Genomic DNA, 21,643 nt, shown 5'->3' with positions numbered 1-21,643 from the left:
TTTTTAATGTATTAATTATTTTATTTAATTTTAGTTCTCAGTGTCTTCAGTGGGTCAAAAATGTTTACAGTTGAAATGAGGATTTATTTTTTTGAAAATTGATGAACTTTTCTGTTGCAGACTACAAAACAATTAAAAGGTATTCTTTGTCGCAAGTTGATCTATCCTTTGTTTCTTTAATGTTAATAAGGATACGGTGTTATGCAGAGGTGTACATATAACAATTTTATAGACAAATTAGACTATTTACCCCAACTTTTTTTTTTGAAAAACGAGCGGACCGGATGTGTTTGGACCTCCTCCAGTCTCGAGGGCCAAGTTTCGAGCGCGCCGCCGTCCGAGGGATTCCAGACATCAGAGCAACGTTACGCCAAGTCGATTGTTTCCACGCGCAATTAGGCAACGGTGTTATTCTAAAAACGCCGATTTCCAGAGACAGCTTAATTTCGCCTGCCGGGTTGAGTGGTGCGCATCGCGCACGCGGACGGACTGGAAATCAATTAACAAGTTGGGAAAAACATCGCTTTGTGAATAAAATGGATTCGCGAGGGAGGGTGTTTGCTCGCCGGGGGCGGAAGAGGATGGACGAAATACTAGACGACCATTTAGTCGGCGAAAACACACGCCTCCCGAAAATGTCCGACATCCTCGCCCTTGAGATTGATGTCTGTCACTTCCTTTTATCTTGAAAGTCATCGGAGGATGACTTCCTGTCTTTTCCGTGTTTGCGTGCCCCCCAATCAGAATATTACAGTTCAACAAATGTTCATTTCGCTTCGATTTGAAAAGCAACCATTACCAGACATTAAATACTTTGTGCTTCCAGTTGTTAGCACGCTGCTCGCTATCAATCGGTCGATACCGCTGAATCAATAACGGCGTCGGTCATTCGGCGGCGGTTCCATCCGCACCCCTTGTGTCTCCTGCGGCGCCTCCGACTTGTGTTTTGTAATTTGCGCCCACTTTTTCCATTAGTAGTTTCCACGTTGGCGGGATTATAAGTGTCGCTCTATTGCTCTGTTTGTTTCTCCCCCTGTGTGACTTTCTGTTCTGACTCAACCTGTTTATTTTTAGTGTTTTTTTTGGATCAAAAACAGCATTATTCTGAATTCCTGCCTCCGGTCCTGACAGGTGTCTTATTGATCGCAGAGAAAGGTTTTAAATTAGGGGAGACACCGCCGAGGGATTATTCTACGGGTCTGTAATCCCGAGAACGGGGCCCTCGGTGGAAGAACATGATACTGACCGGGGCTCTCAGGGGCCAAAGCTTCTTGTAGCAGACTGTAACTATCCTGGTGGAATAAATCCACACTGATCCTCAGCTGCAGACGGCTAATTGGTATTTTTTGATGAATAATATGATTTACTTTAATAATTCTTCTCTCCCGCTGGGGTCGCCACAGCCAATCATACAGCCCCATCATGCAATCTGCTCTGCATCCCGACCATCTCCGTGCCCTCTTTCGCTACATCCATAAATCCCTTCCCTTTCTCTGAGCCGCTTGATAATTATTCATTTGAGTACATTTGGCATGAATAGTTAGGGTAGATTTCATTTTGGGAATAGGGATAAACATTCCAGTATAAATAATAAAAACATTTTTTCAGATATTCAGGCTGCTGTTGCTTTAACCGTGCGCCCAATTTTTGTTGGGTACTTTGAAGCGATGACAGACCCGAGTAGAGTTTCGTACGCATTTCACGCACGATTGGAGAAACTGATTCCTTTCATGAGAAGAAAAGGAGTTTTTACTTCACAAGAAGAATTCACATTGAATTTAAATCACTGGCCTTGCATGAGGTCTGGTGTGTCACAGGAAGCTCCCCTGGCTCTGGACTCCACTGGCCACGGCTTATAAGAGTAGCAATGGCGCCATCTAGTGGCCAAATTATGTTACTACAACCAATTGCAAACGACTGCTTCTGTTTAAACAGGGGCCAATTGCGGCCCTTGGAACATTATTTTGGGGCCCCTACCTTAAATTAAATCTTTGTGTTTTTTCTCACGTGCATCTAGGGGGTTTTAAAAAAAAACAGGCAAGGAAAAAAAAATGAAAAAGTAACTATGCAATGTAATTTTTGCTTATAAATTCTCAAAGTTTGTTTTTTTTTATGAAAAACATCGAGTGACATCGTTAAAACGAGCTTTTCTTGTCTTATTTCTATAAAAAAACAAAAATGATAGCAAAAAAAAAAAAGATTAATTTAATAACCAGGATAGCTACCATTAGCCTTGTAAACATTATACCTCCTCTTATACATGCTACCAATCCATTTTCTCAAACATTCTAGTGGCAAATTTTCCCACAGTGACATGATTTTATCTTTTAAGAATAAGAATAAGAATAAGAATAAGAATAAGAATAAGAATAAGAATAAGAATAAGAATAAGAATAAGAATAAGAATAAGAATAAGAATGAGAACAACTTTTTTATTCCAAAGGAAATTGTTGTGCCAGAGTTTCGAGTAAAACATAACAATAATAAATAATAGTAGGAAATTGTATAAACAGTATAAAAAAAAGGGGAGGGGGATAAGAAATACAAATAAAACTATCAAGTGTCAAAGTAACAAGTCAAGGCTGTAAAGTGTTTTTAAATCAATATTTTTAGGGTGTGATTTCATCAATTCTTTTTTAATATTCATTTTTAGTATCAATTTGTTATGTATTTTTTGGAGGAACAGTTCATTATATATAAAGATTTTTATAAATTACCGGTTTACCTCCTTTACACTAAAACAAAGGAAAAATTTGGACTCAGTGTTATTTGTAGGTAATGATTTTACTGATCCGGCCCCCTTGACATAAAATTAGGCCGTACGTGGCCCCTGGACCAAAATGAGTTTGACACCCCTGGTTTAAAGGGAAACAAAAAGGAAAAAAAAGTCCTGTTTTCTTAAATAGGAAGAAATTAAATTTGCAATGCCCTTCAGCTGTTGAGGGGTCATTCACCCAGCTGTTATTCGCCCTGCTTGTCATCAGTGACCCTGAGTTTCTGCTTGAGTAGATGAAACACACACACACACACACACACCCATACATATTGTGCAATCATGTGACCAAACATCTCTCCAGCTTCACTTTAAGACATTCTGCCGAGATGAACACATGACACCACAAAACATTTTTAAAGTAAAAAAACATTCCTTCACGACTTCCGGTTGTCAAGACCGGAAATGCACTTCGGGTTTGTCTAGACTTCCGTTCTTCCTCTGAAGCGGCTACTTTCACACAGATAAGGCAAAAGTTTTCCCGGTAAGAAGAACTAAGAATGTTCGTCACATGAAAAAAAAAAAAAAAAGCTAAAATTAAATAAATTCCACATCATGTCTGCTGTCTCTCTTATCATCATGTGTCCCAGCCCGCACACATCCTGCCTATTTTCGGTTATTTTATTGATTGCCATATATTTTTGTCACTATTTATATTGTTTGGCTCTGGTTGTGTATTTTTCACCCTCACTTTTCTTTTATGTTGCCCACCGTTATCCCTGATGATAATGTTGTTGTTGTCTGCTGTCTATTTATTCGTGGCTGCCTTGCTATCATATGTTTTTCTATTTATATTTACATTTATTCTATTTTTTTTATTAATACTGTTACACTGCTGTGACAAAGGAATTTCCCCTATGGGGATCAATAAAGTTCATCTTAAATTCATAAATGTGGGTGAAATTAAGGGAGGGTGAAATTACGAAGTGTCTTAGTAATTGTGCACTCCTTACCTCACTTGTTACTAAGACACTTATAGTTTTATCACTTGTTTACTAAGACACTTTATAGTTTCACTGAGACACTTTATAGTTTATTTTATTTCTAATTCTGCCTTTTGTTTTTATTATTTATTACTGTTATATTTTCTGTAACTCTGGCACAACTATTTCCTTCGGGATTAATAAAGCTGTTCTTATCTTATCTTATCTTATCTGAAAAAAAGCGTGGTTCTGGAGTCCTGACGTGTGAAGTCAGAAAAGAGTGCATCCATTACCTTGTTGGCCAGCATTCGTGTCGGTGAAGGCCCGGTCGTCGGGTCCACGCGCCTGGTGAGGGAAGCGCCACGGCAGGTGTGCTTTTCTGGGGAGGATGAGGACGCCACTGCACTCAAGAGGTTCTACAGTCTGTTGCGATAACCTCGACCTTCTGCAAATACCTGAAGACATGAAGATCTCCGGGACCGTGCCGCCCCTCTCCACACGGAGACCTCCTTCCATCCCATTTCCAGCAGCTCCGACACTGAGCGAAACCAATTGGCTGCCACTGCCTCAGAATAGATTCACGGTGTGCCTCCGCCTGTTTGTCACTTTGCAATTTTAACCCTCGTGCGATCTTAACATTGTGTTTACTCCCCTCGTCCTACGGGTCAAAAATGACCCATAAGACAATCTTTGTACTCTAGAGGTGCTAAACATGGTAGTGGGTCACTTTTGACCCGCAAGACAACACAAGGGTTAAATCAATTAATTTATGTATCAAACGGAAACCGGTCGATTCACCGGTCTGATCTGCATCTTTTATTTTTCTGCAGGATTTACATTTCTGCTTTATCTTTTCACAATTCATTATCTACACTGCTAATCCTGCACTCTGAGTTGCAGGACGAGAGGCACCTTGAACCAATAGCCAATCGGAGGGCAGCTTTTCACAAGCTGCTCTTCAATTGTCTACTAAATGTATTTATTTCAAATCTGATTATTCTATTTGCCCTTCTTTGTCTCTCTATTAATGATTTCATTGTACCGGGAAACATGTCCTTGCTGTGCAATTGCCCATAAAGACATCAAATGTGGAATACAGTGCAAAATTTCCACCAAGGAAGGAGAGGGAGATTATTTTTATTACGAGTATTAATAACAGAATTGCAAAAGACCTTTCAAGAAGACAAGACGCGCAGCGGCCCATTGTTAACAATTTTATTATTGTTTCTGTCGTTGTCAGATAAAAGCAGACAAGGTAGGAGTATAATAATCGGTAACGGCGTGCAGCTTCCGGGGTGGGGTTCCGGTCCGGAGCCGGACCGGGTAACCGAGGTGAGTATACAGGAAAGATACGGGCTGAGGACCACGGCCGTAAATGCTACATTAACACTGTTTATTAAGTCACAACAATGGCTCCTGTCGACTCCATGATTAGCTTGTAACAGTAATTCTTAGGTAAGCTAGTTGGCTAGTGTTGTACTGAGCGGATGATCCTCTACGCGCGTCGCGGATCCGCAGGCGTCTCGTCCTGCGGCTGAATCCGTCGCCCGTTTTTTTTTTGTTTTTTTTTTTGACTCGGCTGAACTTTGGCTTCGAGGAGGTTATTTTATTTTTTTTTTGTTTTTAAAGGGGGTGGGGGTGGGGGTGATAGAGGGGGGGGCCTGTTCATTTCATGAACGCTTCCGGGACGGGGATCCTGAGGCCTCGGGCCCCGCGGGAACAGGGGGGGGGAAAGGGAGCACGTGGCGCGCGGGCTAAAGTCAGCTACTCGTAGTTCAAGTTTTTACAAATAACAGTTTCTATATACTGCTAGAGTCGAAAAGCACCCATAGATGTGTTTATTCTCCGGGTTCTGTACAAGTCCGGTCCCAGGGCTCTTAGAGTGAGATCCACTTTCAAGTGCAGCTATTTCATTTTTTTTTTTTTTTTTTACAGTTATACAAGCTAACATGAGCTATAGCATTAGCTTACTCCGAGTACGGGAAGGTGCTTCTAGCGTGAAGGCTCGCCGCGTTTTGTTTTTCAGTCACATTTTAAAAGTTTTTTTTTTTTTTTTTTTTTTTGATTCTTGTTTTTTAGCGTTATTATTTCAAACGTTAAATAAAAACAGAACTAGTCTAGCTTCACTGGCTGAGTTTCGGGTCTGAGAGGAAAGTGGATGAGGAGGAGAGACAAAACAAAACAGCAGCATTCGGTTAAACCACCAAGACGCCTGATGAGGATTACTGTGATATATATATATATATAGTCCAAAGCTTGTTCTGCTAATATAAAAAAGGTATAAATAACACGTCCTGTTTTGGTTAAATGTAGTTATGAGGAAAACCATTGAAGTAAAAGCTTATGTTGAGACACACGCACACTCGCGCACACACACACACACACACAGACACGCGCGCGGATCCGGTGCAATTCTTCACTGTCTTTATCCACCGATGTTGGATTACCTGAGATTCCAGTCGTCCCTCAGGGCTTTTACAGGTTCGTCACGATTGATCGGCTGATCTGATCAGTCGATTGATTGAGGTCAGAGTCTTATGCACCAGATGGGGCCGGAGAGAAAAAATAAAAATAAAAACACATTCAAGCAAGCTAGAGGGCGCCCGCGTTGCCGTAAACCTGATCCCCCGATGCCGTTCTTACCCTGGAGAACACACTCCCCGCTCGTCGGGAGACACACGCCTGACCGGCAGGCTCAGCTCGTGTCGCCGCCGACGTCCGTCCGACGGCTGCTCTTTGAAACAAAGAGGCTAAAAGAGGTTACGTCGCAAAGAAACAAACTGAGGCTTAGCTTAATATGGACGAGGTATCCTTTACATTATTATCCCTCTAACGGAATTGAGGCTTTTTAATACCACCTTGGAATGCACTATATAATCGATATATATTTATAATATACTGTTATATTGCTGTTAACATAAGCGGGATAACTTTTTTCGATAAATACAGGGGCCTCTTTTCCCACCCGAGGCCCCTCGGTGAGCTTCAGCGCCCTCCTCCCTTTCGCTCGAGGGCCTGCCAGGCTGGCGGAGACACTTTTTTCCTATTTCGTCGGGCTGAAATTCATACGCGGATTGGAGGCGGGGGGGGGACGGGTCGATCGCAAACTCCGGTCACTCTTCGTCCACAGTGTCCCTTTTTGAGTCCTCCTCTTTCTGTTCCGGCGCCTGCGCGGCGGGGCTGGAGAGGGCCGTCACCTCGGCGGTGGCCATCGCCGACGCGTCCTGTTGGTCGACGATCCTCTGGGTGGACGAGTCGTCCTGAAGCACGGGCGCGCAAACAGGACACGACAGGATTAGCCCTCGCCGTCTAAAAAAACGACCGCGGGGGGGTGTGTGCACGTTACAGGTGCGCTCTGTGTCGCACGTGCACTTTGTGTTTTATCAGTGAGTCTTTTTGCGAGGAAGTGCGAGTTGCTCACTGCGGTGAAAACATTATCTATGAGCACAAATAGGGAATAAAAGCTTCATTATTATTATCCACTACTGTCATTTTACCATTAAGAATGAAAAGCACATCCCACAAATGCACACCATATGAAACTCATCTAGTAGTCGGAAACCGTTCAAAAACGGCGATTATAATACAGCACGGGAATGAGAGACGTCTGTCCAGCTGACACATGGGTCCTTTCTGGAAAAACATCTGAAAAGTTGAATTTAAGCGTCTCAAAGGAGCTCCTTCTGGCCGGTCGAGCTCTTCTTTCTTTCCATAATGGAGGTGGGTTTTTATCCCGGGAACACACCTGGAACGACAGGTGAGCTTCCAGGAGCTCTGTTTGAACCGTCTCCGACATCCGGCTTGTTAAAACTGCATCCGTATTCAGACGGGCGCAATGTAAATGACGTCTCTGGTTTTCTGCTGTTCTAACAGCGGCCTCAGGAGTAACATGAACCACCCGTAGAGCTCCTGGGATCCGCTTAGGAATGCGCACGCCGGATAAACGCTTCGGAAAGCTCAGAAGGTCCCGTCCGATCCGTCTCGGCGCGAATCGATAGAAACGCAGTTTCAGAATCCTGCGTTAACATCCGCCCCTCGGCTGGAGGCTTACCTGCTCTGAGTATCGATGGTTCACCTGATCGCCAAACTCCTGCATCTCCCCCTCCTCGCCGTTGGAGTGGCAGCTCGGACTCGGCACCTCGATGCCGTGGCTTTCCAGGATGGCGGCCTCTGGTTGGCGGGAGCAGACGGTAAATACGGATGAGCACCCTTCCGGGAAAACTGTGCGTATTTCCCGTAATCCCACCTGCGGTGGAAAAATAGTATAAACCGGCCCCTCACCTATATTCGCTCTCCTCTTCATCTCCTTTCGGCGGTTGGCGAACCAGTTGTAGACCTTAAGCGCCGTCACGCGCTCGAACTCTGACAGTTTACAGCCTGGGGAGGGGAGAGAGAGAGAGGGGCATTCGCATTTCGGTCGATTTAACAGAAATGGGTTCGTTTCGTGCGCGGTACTTCGCCTCGTTCGGTCTTTGCTTGTGTTATTTTAAATCCGTCCGAACGTAATGTGTTCACATCTTGTTTCGGAACAAGCTAGCGTTGTTCTGCTTCGTGATTGGCTCCTCATCGGGTGACGGCGAGTCACTGCGGTCGCGCCGTCGGACCGGCCGATCGGTGAAATCGAACTTTTAATTCGAATTTATCTTCGTCTTGGGTTTCTTTCATTCGTAAGTCCGCCCAGGGACATTCTTGCTGCGCTGCCCCTCTTGTTTCTTACTCATGGTAAAATAAATCTGAGGAGGAGCGCGTTTGACTCGGTGCGGCTATTTGTTATTTTTGTCGATAAAAATATTTAAGGTTCATTAATTTGGGACCGCGGCGACACCGACCGGGGAGCCCTGTTTCTGCCGCGTGTCATCAATCTTGTTTTTCTCCCGGTCATTACCCAAAGCTTGCAAACAAAGACGGGCGTCGGGAACATAAATCGACTGTTAAATCGAGAGCTACACCTTCGGCTCGGCGCCAAGGGAGCAAGCGTTAAATTGTTCCTGACGGGGGAGGACGGGACGGGACGGGACGGCTTCCGTGCGAAACGTGGCGCGGAGACACCCGCGACTCTCGGCCCTCGCGTCGATGCTCCACCCGGACCGTGGGAGCGTTAACGATGAAGACGGCGATACTCGGACGTGTGTCTCGGCTGACCTTTAACCCCCAGGGTTTAATTTTCAGAATTTAAGCGCAGATGCTGCGGAGCATCACGGGAGGCATCCGTCACGGCACCTGGTTTCTGGATGACGGAGTTGCAGGCGTTGGCGATCTCTTCCCGCTTCGCCTCGTCCGGGTACTGGTTCTCCATGAAGAAGCTGCAAGGGAGCAAAATTAAGAGTCATTACTCGACCGCTCTGCATTCATTCCTGCCTCTGCATGGAGGCTGCCACACCCCTGCAGCTCATCCCGCACTCGAGGTTGCCGATCCCAGCTGCTGTTGGCCGAAATGCGGGGTTCACCGGTTGTTCGAGCGCCTCACATAGAGAAACCCGACCGTTCACTGTCAGTTTGTGATCTCTTTTTGGACCCTGAAGAACCCAGTTGACCGCACACAGAAAGGCGCCCCCTGCTGGAATCCACACCGGGGACCTTCTTGCAGCGCGGCGGAAGCGCCGACCACCATCAACAGTTCCTTTTATTGAAAAGAAAGACGTCGAAGAAGATCCGCGAAAGTTTCGGTGACGAAAAGGGGAACGGATTAATTGGTGCATTAAGTGGATTGATTTGGACAATTCAATCTTCTGGGGATAAAGACTGCTGCTCTGAGGGGAAATTGTCCGGATGAATGTTTGCTCTGCCTCTCTCATCCCCCGCAAGGTTGAAAAATAATCATTATCCCACAGTGCTTAACACAAAGGGATCAATTCCTCGCAGTTCTCTCATCCCCCTCGCCCTCCGGGCTGCCCTATCCTGTCCACTCTGTCTTATTCTTTGCCTCCCCTGCCTCGTCCTTGGGTGTACGGCGGCTCCCCGGGATCGCTACTGCAGTGGCGTTGCATAATGCGTGGGCACCGCCGGCATCTACGCGTGCTCATTACCGACCCGCGTGCTTACAGCGACGGCGTTAACGGGTAAATCAATCGCTCGCCGTGGGGAGAACTCGAAGGAGGCCTGTCTCCTGCTTCCCAGAACCCCCACCCCCACCCCCCCCCCCGGGGCTGCCAAGAAAACTGCCCGGGATGAATTTGTTCCAAAGTCGCAGAGAGAGGAAAAAAAAAAAAAAAAAAAAAAAAGTAATAAAAATCTGCTGATTAAACCGAATTGTAATGCAAAGAGCTGAGGTCACGGGCGGGAGTCATGCAAGGACACCGGCCCGAGCTCATCAACATGGCAGAGAGGATGCGGCGAGAAGCGGGTTCTCAATTTTTTGTGGTCAATCGACGCCCTATTTTGTGTGTATTAAGAAAAAAAAAAAAAAAAAAAACCCTGCTAGATTTACGTTTTTTTTATCCACGTTTCAAGTGAAGGGTCTGAATCCTCCCGCCCGTCACGAGCTGCATCGTCATGAATGACACACACACACATGTAGAAGAAGAGAGTGGGGTCAAAAAAAAAAAAAAAAAAAAAAAAACACACTGTCTCTTATTTTCAAAAAGTCCCGTCAGGTTTCACGTTTCCTCTGCGTCAGCATGTGGCGTCTCACACTCAGCAGCGAGACGGGACTCAGATCGGACCGGGCTTGAGTTTGTTTTTGTTCCCCCAGACCGGCTACTATTAAATGTTACGGGGGTAGAGGGGTCTCGGATCAGGCGGCGGCGGCGGGTCAGGAGGAGCCTGGAACTGGATGGAAAATCTGGAGATCGCAATAGCGATGGTGGAAAAAGTGAAAGGGATGTCTCCAGAGAGATGTCTCCAGGAAAGGTGGCAATGAGGAGTGAAATTAACAATGAGGGGAAAAGAGGTGCAGTGAGTCCCGGCAGAGGAGGGGGGCGTTCTCGGGGAGGGGAACAGATGAGACCGAGCCCAAGGAGATCCTGGCAGGCAGCGCGGCTGTCACTCATCGGAAAAGAAAATCTGGAATTAATAAACAGTGATATAACGGCCCAGACAGTGACAGGAAGGCAAACCAGAAACAGACTTAAGGGCGGAATAATCCGGTTATCCCAGTGCCGAGGCTTCTTCTGAGCAGCACCAGATGAGCTCAGGATTCCGGAAGACTGTAAAAAAAAAAAAAAAAAAAAAAGCCTTAAATTATATTTTCAGAGCACGAGGGTCTCAGAGTGCCTCGAAAAGTCAGAGTTAAACCCTTGAGAAGCCCAGCTGTTGTGTGTATTTTTAAGCCCGGTTGATGCCGGTCATCGTCTCCGAACCCGAACCAAGTTTATTTTCCGGTGTAGAAGCTATGAAAAAAGCTAAACATGTATCTCTACGTGAAGGGTTCTACCACGATGCCGTTGCTAACTGTAGCTCAAATGAAAATGCATTTGTTCCAATCGGAAGGTTGCCGGTTCCGCTCCCGGCTGCAGGCCGAACCCCAAGTTGCGCCCTATGGCCTCGGCCGCCATCGGTGTGTATTAGTATGTGAGTGTGTGTGAGAAGGCAATCAGTAAGTTGAGAATTTACCAGTGAAGTGAAAGAAATTATTTAAAAACAAATCTTTTTTTGCATCTGGTCCGCTTTTATCGGGATCTTCGACCGATGGCTGTCCATCGCATTTACCAGCAAGGGGCTCAGACGGCCTCCGGATACTCGGGCTACTGGTGGAAGGGAAAAAACCAGGAGGACTGACGGAAACACCGGGAAAGTGAAGGTACAGCGACGGGTGCGGCAATGAGCGGTCAGAATCAAATCCTAATAATCCCCTCGTTTGTGTGTGTGTGTGTGGCTAAACAAAAGCATTGAATCCGGTCTCTCGAGTCTGCAAAGCTTTCGGTTTCATTTGACAGAGCGCGGGGTGAGGCGGGCTGCCTTTTCTACAAAAACAAAGACAGCGGAGGCGACGTGAGGGATTTTCCACTGAGATCACACACACACACACACACACACACGGAGGGAGGAGAGAGGGGGCTTAACTGAGCAGAAAATGTACAGATTGGAGAAAATAGCGGTGACAGTCTGGCGAGAGGAAAGCATGGAAAGCGGGGAAAAGATCATGTAAATGTGCCCGGCGTTGTGAGTCTCGCTGTCGTTTCGTTTCCGCGAGTTTAAAATGGCGTCGGGTGAATTGGACCGGTGCGTGGAGCCGGCAAGAGGGGAAACTGCGGATGTGAGCGTCACAGGCGGTGGAGCCCGGTAGGGGTCAGAGGTCATTTCCAATCCTGATGGCAGCTTTTTAAAAAATATATATCTCTACTTTAGTTTGGGATAGGGTCAGTATTACTCTTTGTGGAAGAATCATGAAGCAACACTTTAAAACAGGGATTAATACACCGTAAATACAAGATTTCATGAAAATAAAGGATGCAAAAGGAAAAGAAGGCTTTTGCACATCACATAACTGTGAATATCAGTTGTTCACTTTACCCCTTTATCCTTGACTTTTACATGTGAGTCTCTTTCAGTTGATTAAACTTTAGAATTGATCGGCAGCAAGCCGTCAATAATTGTGATTTTTGCCATTTTGTAATATTGTTATATGTTGTGGTTACATAATGGCATGTGGTTACATGCCATTACTGGAATTATCATCATTTTAATAAAACTGTAATTCAAAAAAATGCATATTTAAAATCTGTATTTTCTTTTCATTATTTTAAATCTTTTGAAATGGACAGATACCACTTGTAGCTATTTGGATTGAGTCATCTTCAAATTGATCATTTATTGGAATAACAAAAAAAATGTTTGCAGTCACATATGTTTCGGAAGGCGCCGGAGCTTTTTTAATTGTCTTGTTAATTTTCTATCAGTTGTTGCCTCCAACTTCTCTTACTTTAAGTCACAGGTTTCAGGGAAAATACAAAGCAGAAGAATTGTGTAAGCGTCCCGTCCTGTACGGTGTGAGATTCTCACCTCTCCATGATAGATTGGCACTCCTTCCTCCAGGTGAACCTACTTCCTCTGCGCAGCCTCAGCGGTCCTCCTACCAGCCCGGCCCGCTCGCCGGCCATGATCCCCGACCGCCAGTCGGGCTCCTCCTTCACCAGCGAGCGCATTGACAAGGTGGCGCCTGGATGGACGAGCACACGTGGACCGACAGGCCATCAGACGGATGGAGGCCCTGCACTTTTAGCTTCAGGGATGCGATATTGACGAAAACCAAAAAGGGGGGTGGGGGGGGTGGGGGGGTGGGGGGGTTGCTGACATGACGAGGTGATTGGCATGCAGGGGTAAACTGGGGGGGCCGGGGCGGGCCGCGGCGAGCCAGGCCGGGGTTTACCTGGCTGGGTTTGGGCCGCCGCCGCGGCAGCAGTGTACCACGGCAGCAAGTGCATCAGCAGCTCTCTCTGCCTGCTCCACAGTGGGTTGGGGTTGAGGTTGGTGTTGGGGTTGGGGAGGCTGCCGCTGGCCCCTGCTAGCGGCCCGTCTCTGTCCCCTCCCCTGGCCCTGGGACTCACGCTGTGCTGGCTTTCACTCCACCTCAGCCCTTCAGTCAGGACAGAACCAACGGTCAGCGGCCGCAGCCATCAAGTCCCATCACAGACACCAGTTTTTGGCAAACGCAACTGGAGACTGAAACTTTAGCGCTGCGTCCATTTATCAAAACACCCGAACGGCAGTTTGAAACGTGCGGCCGCCAATTACACATCGGCCCGACTTATAGCCGGGCTTCTATTGAGGGTCGAGTGAAATAGAAGCCCGGATCTGCAGCGAAGCGCTTTCGGACATTTTGGAGTGAAATCATTGCAGGGAGAAGTTTTTTTTTTTTTTGTTGTTGTTGTTAATTTTTTCGGTTGGTTAGTATTGCCGGTAACAGCCTTGTTGTTAGCCATGTAGGAATGAAAACCAGCACCGGGGCAGCGGCCCCAGCATCAGCAGGGGCTCTGGACTACACAGGGCTAAGGCAAAGCTTTGGGCGGGGGCAGGGCCAAGCGAGCGAGGAGTGGAAAAAAAAAAAAGAAAAGTCATATGAATACTCATATGAGAGAAGAACGAGGTGGGGAAAAAGAACTTTTAGGCATTAAAATTTAAAACGCTTTCGATAAAACACTAAATGAAAAGTAAGCTGGGAAAATTTGACCTTTTTTTGCTAGCTGAGGTGTAAAAATACAGTCAAAATGATTTGATTCAAGCATTAAACATTAAAATGAACTTTGAATTATGAAGAGTAAATAGACTATACAGAGCATAAAAAGAGTGAAGTGCCTCGACAAATGCGGCTCCTGTTAGCGAACCTCTATTTTGGCAGATTCCATCTTTGTAAATCCCCTTTTTTTTTGCATTAGCTATCATTGTCGCGGTGGTTAAAAATGCTCCGCGACTTTTCGGTTTCACAGTCCAGATTGTGGAATCTGAGCGGCTCGCTCTTATAACCTGCTGTGCCGTCCCAAGTCCAGAAACCATGTTAATAAATACACGATTTTTTTAAAAATTGTTCTTTAAAGAAGTCCCATCCCTGTCCGCTCCCACGTAGAGGTCAATTCCGACACTGCGCAGACAAGCCACATCCATCAACTTCTATTTCAGCCCCGACCCAGAAACTATAACGTTATTGATTAGCATCTCCTGTGACTGGACTAGCGTTATTGCCCCCCCCCCGAAATTATAGATGCGTCTCCTGCCCTTCCTTGACCTCGGAGCCCTTGGGGGACCGGGATGGAGTTAAGTGTGAATGGCGTGCGGAGGTTGTTAGCATGCAAGCGGGTGTGGGCTAAGGCGAGGGCGGGTTTAGCAGGCGCCGCTTCACTTTCAAGTAACATGAAGAAATAGATGCCTTTCCCTTGTTGAGGCTCTCAACTCCGCCGTGCCCTTCGTCTCACCTGGATTATTCCTCTCCAGCAGGTACCAGCGGTAGAAGGCTCTGCGCTTGGAGTCGCTCATCTCCAGGCCTTGTTGCAGCAGCCACTGGGAGATGTAGCTCTGGCTTATTCCTGTGCGGGAAGAGGCGAGGCCGGTTGTCTCAGCAGGCCACACATTCATTCATCTTGCGGCGTGCCAGCGGCGTTTTATTGGAGCTGTCTGCGGGCCAGCTTTGAAATACTCCTGTTAAGCTAATGAAGTCACACAACCACTGATACTTTCATTAGGCGGCTGAAATTTGGTGCAAGACTTTTACAGGAGGTGGCGGTGGAAGGGGGGGAGGGGGAGCATGCTGCTGCATGTCAAGCGTTGCATTGTTCTGAAACCGTTTCCAACAAGCTCTAAATTTATCATCTCCGTCTGATGTGTAGTTTTTTTTTTTCCTGCTCTGCGCCAAGTAGCTCAAACTTATTGACCTACATTGTACTGAGGCCAGTCCTTCAGACGGGAATATTCACTTCTTTGGGGGGGTTGGGGTTACAGAACACACTGAAATAAGAGGGAAAAACAGCCTACTTTCTCATGATATGTTGTGAAAAGAAAAATTCATTCATTTAATATCTAAACCCCTGATGCACTTAGGGGCGCTCGGGGTGCGGGAGCCTTATCCAGCGGTCACTGGGCGAGAGGCAGGGTTCCCTGGACGGGTCACCGGTCCGCAGAGACATAAACATTCACAATACATTGAAAAACATTCAATACAGGGTCTCCAATGAACCTCCAGCATGTTTTAGGATACAGAAAGGCACCCTGTGGGAACTGAACTAAGAGCTTCTTGCTGTAAATCGGAGGTGAAGAGCACCGTGCCGTCAAACCACCCTAAAAATAATATGTTCAACATTGTGAATAAATTATCCGTATAATCTAACCACCTCTAGATCTTGGGATTGATTTAATTTAAACCTTTTTTTCATAACTTTGATTTCAAATATTTGTTTTGCCATGTGGAGGGGGGGGGTCAGATGCACACGAACCCCCTGTTGTTCAGAGTCTCACAAGGAATCAAAATGCTGTAACAATATAAGATTAAATAATTCCCTGCCAGAAAGAGCAAGTCTAGAACCCGAAGGCTGGATTATTGAGACAAGCATCCCAACAAAACGCATGTCTGAAAACTCCTACATGCTGAGCAGGCACGGATGAAATCTGCAGATGCACTGTTCCCGCGTACCAGCAGTAACTTGTAAAAAGTACCTGTAACTTGTCCCACGATTGCCTGAGAGATCCTGCGATTGTTGAGGAAGGTCTTGATCTCGTCTTTCACGAGGTTGCTGTCTCTCCTGGAAGACAGCAGGAAGAGGAGGATCAGAAGTGGGGAGGGGTGAAGGCGGCGGCCTCGGCTCCGACTCACCTTTCCACCGAGACGCCGCCTCTGCTCGCCTGTCCCTGCACACCTGACCTAAATTAACCAAGCTACGGTTTTGGAGACGGGACCCGCAGCCGTGGGACAGCGGCCGCCGTCACCCGAGGTTATAATAATCTGTCTTCGCCTGCGCTCTTCTGCTTCCAGCGGCGAAGGAAGCTCCAACCTCCTCACCTCATGTACTCCTCCACCTTCTCCTCCAGGTCCCACTCCTCCTCTCCCATCATGTCGTAGTTGAAGGAGCGCTGGACGGCCACGCTGGGGGGATAGAGCGGTGGGGGGGAGGCCTCGTAGCTGTTGCTGGGGGAAAGCGCGGCGCCGTCCAGGCCGGAGGTCTGCGTGGTCGCAGAGGCCAGGGACAGCGAGGAGGAGGACGAAGTGGATGAGGAAGGGGTCGGGGCGACGGTGGCGGGCGTGGCGTTGGACTGGGCGGCGTGGGAGTCACAGTTCGACGGGCGGTGGTCCGGGTCCAGCCTCTCCAGGGACTCCAGCGCGTGGATGATCTGGGGTTTGGTCATGCCTGACAGACGCAGGCGCTGCAGGAGGTCGATCTGCTCGATGGTGTAACGCGGCTCCACCTCGCAGCATTCCATCCTGGCGTCTGAGCAGGTCATGCGGGGTACAAAGTCACGGCGGGCGTGAGATGGAGACGCCGCCCCGTTAAGACTCCGCGCGCAACAGAGAGGCAACAAGCCACGTCTCTTCACGAACCCTGCCTACTGGCTGTTTGCACGCCACCATCCTAAAACACAGCTGATATAAGTGACGACTTAGCTCTTGGCGTACTTCAGTAGCATCAGCGCTACAAGTCCATTTGGTTCTTATTCAATTTTCCAGGGGGGTTGTTTTGTTTCCTAGCATTCAGATGCGAACACAGCTAACACCAACTGACACAAAGTATCTTTGCAAAGTATTAAAAGATTGCTACCGAAACAAAAGAGGTGTTAACCTCTGCCGACTGCGGCGGCGTCGCGACACATTTCAAAGCAGCGGCGGTCGCTAAATAACACTAATATCTTCCGCCGCAGCTCCGGGGTCATCGGGGAATGCATCCGACTGAAGGATGGCGCCGTAAAGCGCTTTGAGTAACGTGGACTTCATTAAAATCCACACATTTGTCTTCTCAAGAACCTAGAGCTGGAATAATCCTTGCTGAGATCTAATGGTTTCAGATTGTCTCAAAGACCTTCAGACCAGCGTCATTTCTGTTATCGGTTTTCAAAATAAGGCAATTTTGTCAGAGGATATGAAGCCCGACTGTCCTATTAATACAGCAAAAGGCCTCATAAGCTAGGTTGATTTGTTCTGAGTATGTAAGCCTTCACAAAGACTATAGACGGCTATATTTATCTCCATTCTGCTCCTTTTATAGACCTTGAATTTAGAAAACTGTGCGCTGCAGATGTTTTCAGACCTGCGCACTCACTGATAAGGGTTGAAAGGAATATTAATAGATACAAGTACACATAAGAAGGGGGACATGAATAGCAGAATTCAAAACTCCGCAGTTCCTTTGTCACGATTTCATTATCTTGAATAGGACAGCAAAGTGACAAACCGAGTTTAATTAACTCGAAGCGACGCAAATGTGAAACCGCGCGTCTTCATAAAAATGGACTCGGGACGAGAGCTGGGCTGCATTCTCCTCTGAAGAACCCCAGGGTCATTCGCAACGCTGGCGCCACTTCAAACACTTGGCACAGGTTTTAACCCGTGGCGAATTCAAAGCGAGATCACGACCGATGCCGGACACGACCTGACATCAGGTTCCCTCGGCGTCCGTCACTGTGTCACAGGGAATTAGCGGTAATTCAAATAAATATTTAAATCGTCTTTTGAAGAAGCCCTCTCCTCGTGTTTATTCATCAGGGTCTGATCAGAGGCCTGTACGGGTGTCAGCTGATCCCCAGGCTGCACTCCTCTGGATGTATTTCTATTAAACTATGTGCTTTATTCTAGCAGCCGGCCGGATCATGTGAGCGGCGTTTAGTACCGTTTGCAGACAGAACAGATGCAAAATCATATGCCGTTCAGTCAATGTGGCAGCACTTTGTAAAAGCTCCGTCCAGATTTTGGCGAAGCAAATTTATGCTTTGGATTGATTTTTAAGAGCATTGATCACGTGCAAAGCTAAGCTGCATTCACGTTGAAGAAATGGGGATTTTCTTTTATTAAAGCGAATAAAAACGTTCAATCTTAAATTGATTTGCTCTCGCTGAACCGTCGACTTTGACCATTTACATTTCATTATAGATGAGTGTATTTGGATAAAATGGAAAGAGTCATTATGAAAATGGTACCTTATTAGAATACAATAGAATTTAATTCAGATAAAGACGAGACTATGCTGAGCACAGTTTCAATACAAAGAATACAACTGATGTCATGCACCGAATTTGTAGTTATTGCTCCTTTTCAACTCTTGTTTTGGCTTTTACGTGAAACGTGTGAATTCAATATTTTTTCTTTTTTTTTTTGGTCAAACATAAAAAATGTCATCCTAAATATGCATTTGGTTTACCAAAGGCTTTATAAAAATGAATCGCCGGCTTTGGTTTGTCACATCGCATTTTAGATCAACTGCGGTTTAAACCGTGAAGAAAAAAAAAACAAAACACACAACTAAAATGATATTAAAAGTCTTAATACATTCACCGTGGATTGTGTCGAAGTATGCAAACAAAGTTAACTTTCCACAAGCGGGCTTGAACTCCGAAGACTTTGACCCAGAAAACAAGAGCTCCTGACGCCCCCCTCCGCCCTCCGTCACCTCCCCGTGAACTCACCTGCCGGCGGGGGGGACACGGAGAGGCGCCCCGGGAGCGGCTCGGTGCGCGGAGTCGCGGCGGGGACACACCACTGTCGCATGGCTGAGCGGCTCTTCGGCTCGGCCGGACCTCTGGAGGGGAGAGAGGGGGCGGCGGGGGGACACAGGACACTCGCTGCGGTGAGAGGCGGTCACACCGCCGCCGTTAGCATGCCGGTAGCCCCGCTAGCAGGCTAGCCGAAGCTAAGCTAACAGCGCCGTCACCTCCGGCTGGCTCCCCGGAGCACCAGCCTCGATAGCTGCTAGGGAGCAAAGCGTTGTCAAGTTGGCCGTTACGACGCACGAGTGAAAACGGATGTACGGGTGGCTTTCAAAATAAAAGCACGGTGCGTTTACTGAACTAAAGAAGCCTCTCGGATGAGGGGTCTCCAGGTGAAGAAATTCAAGTCCGGTTGCCAAGACAAGAAGATTTCGACACCGTGATCTGGATGACTGCGAACATCTACTGACATCCGTGTTCTTGCCGGTTCGGTGCTATTGAACCCCTCTCCACTTGATGTTGTTTTAACTCGTTTGTCACCCGTGACTTGTGTTCTTAATGAAATTGAGATCAACTCAGAAAGACTGTTCATTTTCAGGCCTGTTTCATCAGTCAAGAAAAATATTACAAAAATATGCAATAACCATATCCAATACTAATAGAACTATATATTTACTCATACATACTTTAATAACAAGGGTTTCCACAGGTCATTATAAGTCATTTAATAGATTTTGTTAAAATTAAGACCTGAAGTAGCAATTCGAAATATTAAATTCAGAATCGAGAGGCATGAAGTGATGGGATAAGCAATTTATTTTGATTAAACTACAGAAATATTTGATTTACTTTAATAGGAATTGTGTCGTGATTGACAGGCGGAACCCAGTACCAGAGTTGAAGCAAAAAGGAAACAAACTAAGAAATGTGCACTCATAATCACACACAATATTCAACCTATGTGATTCTTCAATTCCAATGTCACTCAGGTCATAAGTACATGACAAATCTATTCCTGATGTAAATGATTGACGTTAATATAAATAAAAACGATACCTTGTAGTTGGACATGGTCCTTAAATTTGCTTGAGGTAGCATTAAAAAGAGCATTAAATTACCTGCGGAATACCATTCGGACTTTTCTCTACAGATGTTTATGTATCCTTTATTAAGGCTTATATATTTTTTATCTTGTACCACTGAGCAGCTACCCTAACAAAAAGCACTTTCTTCTTGGGGCTTTATAAAGTAAGTCTGAGTTATATTTTTTTAGCATCAAACTGTGCTGGATTATTTTGGATAAAAATGCCAAGTCCACTCTGATGACCTCTCACTTGTTCTAGAAAAACTTGCGGTCTATGGACTAATAAAGAGAAAGCCTACAATCATGTACAGATATAAACATGTATGAAATTTAAAGTCTAGATACATTTTCTACAATGATATTCATTTAATACAACTTGTAAATGACCATGGCCTATGGAAAAGTTGCAATTCCATGATTTAACCAATGTTTTGCAAGAGGAAATATTTACTAAAACATACTAATAATGTTTGCACAGCATGCAGAAAGCATCTTGCATCAGGGTTCTGCCTCAAAAAAAAAAAAAATCACTGCTGCGCGCAAACGTCCACTTTTATTTTGAAGGGCACCGGAAACCGCTCTGTTGTTGCTCGCTAGCTTGACGCTACCGAGTGCATTCCCTCGGCTAACAACTTATCTAAAACTCGCATCTCCGGCGCTCACGTCGGCGGCATTTCCTTCACACAATACCTGTTAAAAATACAAGAAACAAGCAATAAAAGTACCGGGACGGCGGTTCAGGAGAAGAGCCGGCTGCTTTCGAGTTAGCTGGCTAGCTAGCGTCATTAGCCAATAGCTAAGTAGCACGGACTGTCCCACCGCGAAGCACTTCTCTCTTACCTCCCGTCGCCGAGGGGGAGACAGCTGCCGGCGGCTGGACGGAGAGGGACAGCGGGCTAAAACTGCCCGGAAAAGTGTCCGTCCTCGCGGAAAAGTAACTCCTCGGAGCGGCAGGAGAGGCTCGCCTAACGGGCGGAGGGCGAACGATGCGGGGTCATGTTGTCTTTCAGCGGTGCAGTCGGGGAATAACGTTACTGTATGCAAATGTAAGGAGTCTGTCTCATTTTATGACCTCCTCACCCGACACCTCCGTCAAGCACGCATGAGTTATTATTATTATTACAACTTCCGGTTATGATCCAGCCTCTATAAATAGCCCTGATTGTATATTGTTTTGCAAGTAAAAGCACAGCTTTGGAAATTGTTTTTAAATTAAAATCTATATTTACTTTCGCAAATGCAAAATGCATAATGTCCAGATTTTTTTTTTTTTTTTTAATTTGTTTTATCTGTCTTTCTTTCTTTCTTTCTGGGGCTCGATAGCCTTTTATTTTGTGTGCATCCAAAGGAAATAAGTTCACACAATCCGGCTGTTTTGACGCAACACCAACACGTCAGCTGCATATGAAAAGCTGGCGTTTCACTTGGATTCAGAGGGGGGAGATAATACAAGCTTTCACTGCAACTTGATACATATGTGAAGATATACACCCTTGTTTCTAAGTGTGGGAAACACTTCACCTGATCAAATGGGGGGGGGGGGGGGGGGGGGGGACTGCTCTGGGATTCAAACACCACATCATCCATCACAGAGCTTTTGGACAGTCGATGCAAAACAACGAAAAATACCCGATTCCTCTTTGCATGGGAAGGTTCTTGGCAATATCTGCCGTCCAGTGGCCTCGTCTCTGCGGCACTTGCAGCTTTGCGGCGAGTTGTTTGGTTACACTGACCAGTAAAGCGTTGCCTCGCTGGGTTTCTTTCCAGTCACGGCCGGAGCTGAGCCAGGTGGCGGGGAGCTGGCCG

The 21,643-nt window shown here is 46.3% G+C and overlaps 1 protein-coding gene across 4 annotated transcripts; it reads right to left on the bottom strand.

The window, feature by feature from the left end:
- Positions 1-4,899: 4,899 nt before the first annotated feature.
- On the bottom strand, positions 4,900-20,979 carry LOC147219726 (homeobox-containing protein 1). 4 transcript variants are annotated; one of them, XM_086171437.1, is made up of 11 exons: positions 20,678-20,979; positions 18,733-19,012; positions 16,121-16,547; positions 15,778-15,863; positions 14,544-14,654; positions 13,004-13,210; positions 12,637-12,793; positions 8,917-8,999; positions 7,978-8,073; positions 7,748-7,866; positions 4,900-6,956 (listed from the first exon to the last, which is right to left on the bottom strand). In XM_086171437.1, the coding sequence occupies exons 2-11, from the start codon at positions 18,812-18,814 to the stop codon at positions 6,810-6,812; spliced, it is 1,515 nt and encodes a 504-aa protein (XP_086027563.1). In that variant the 5' UTR covers positions 18,815-19,012; positions 20,678-20,979; the 3' UTR covers positions 4,900-6,809. The 4 variants fall into 4 exon arrangements, with proteins under 4 accessions (XP_086027563.1, XP_086027562.1, XP_086027564.1 ...); XM_086171436.1 differs by having other exon boundaries at positions 18,733-18,845; XM_086171438.1 differs by lacking the exon at positions 13,004-13,210 and having other exon boundaries at positions 18,733-18,845.
- Between the last annotated feature and the right edge of the window lie 664 nt (positions 20,980-21,643).

This window comes from Fistularia commersonii, chromosome 24 (assembly GCF_037954325.1).
Source record: "Fistularia commersonii isolate RoL2024-O1a breed Wild chromosome 24, RoL_Fcom_v1.0, whole genome shotgun sequence".
In the NCBI taxonomy this organism is placed as follows: domain Eukaryota; kingdom Metazoa; phylum Chordata; class Actinopteri; order Syngnathiformes; family Fistulariidae; genus Fistularia; species Fistularia commersonii.
The sequence above is the reverse complement of the archived record's forward strand: the minus strand, read 5'-3'. Positions and strand labels throughout refer to the sequence as shown.

Excerpts from the sequence above, each read along its gene's own strand:
- LOC147219726 (XM_086171437.1), bottom strand. The coding sequence starts at position 18,814 with ATGCGACAGTGGTGTGTCCCCGCCGCGACTCCGCGCACCGAGCCGCTC. Across the intron at positions 16,548-18,732 it reads CGTGTCCCCCCCGCCGGCAG|ACGCCAGGATGGAATGCTGC; the intron begins GTGAGTTCACGG and ends TGACCTGCTCAG. Across the intron at positions 7,867-7,977 it reads GAAGAGGAGAGCGAATATAG|AGGCCGCCATCCTGGAAAGC; the intron begins GTGAGGGGCCGG and ends CCCGCCAACCAG.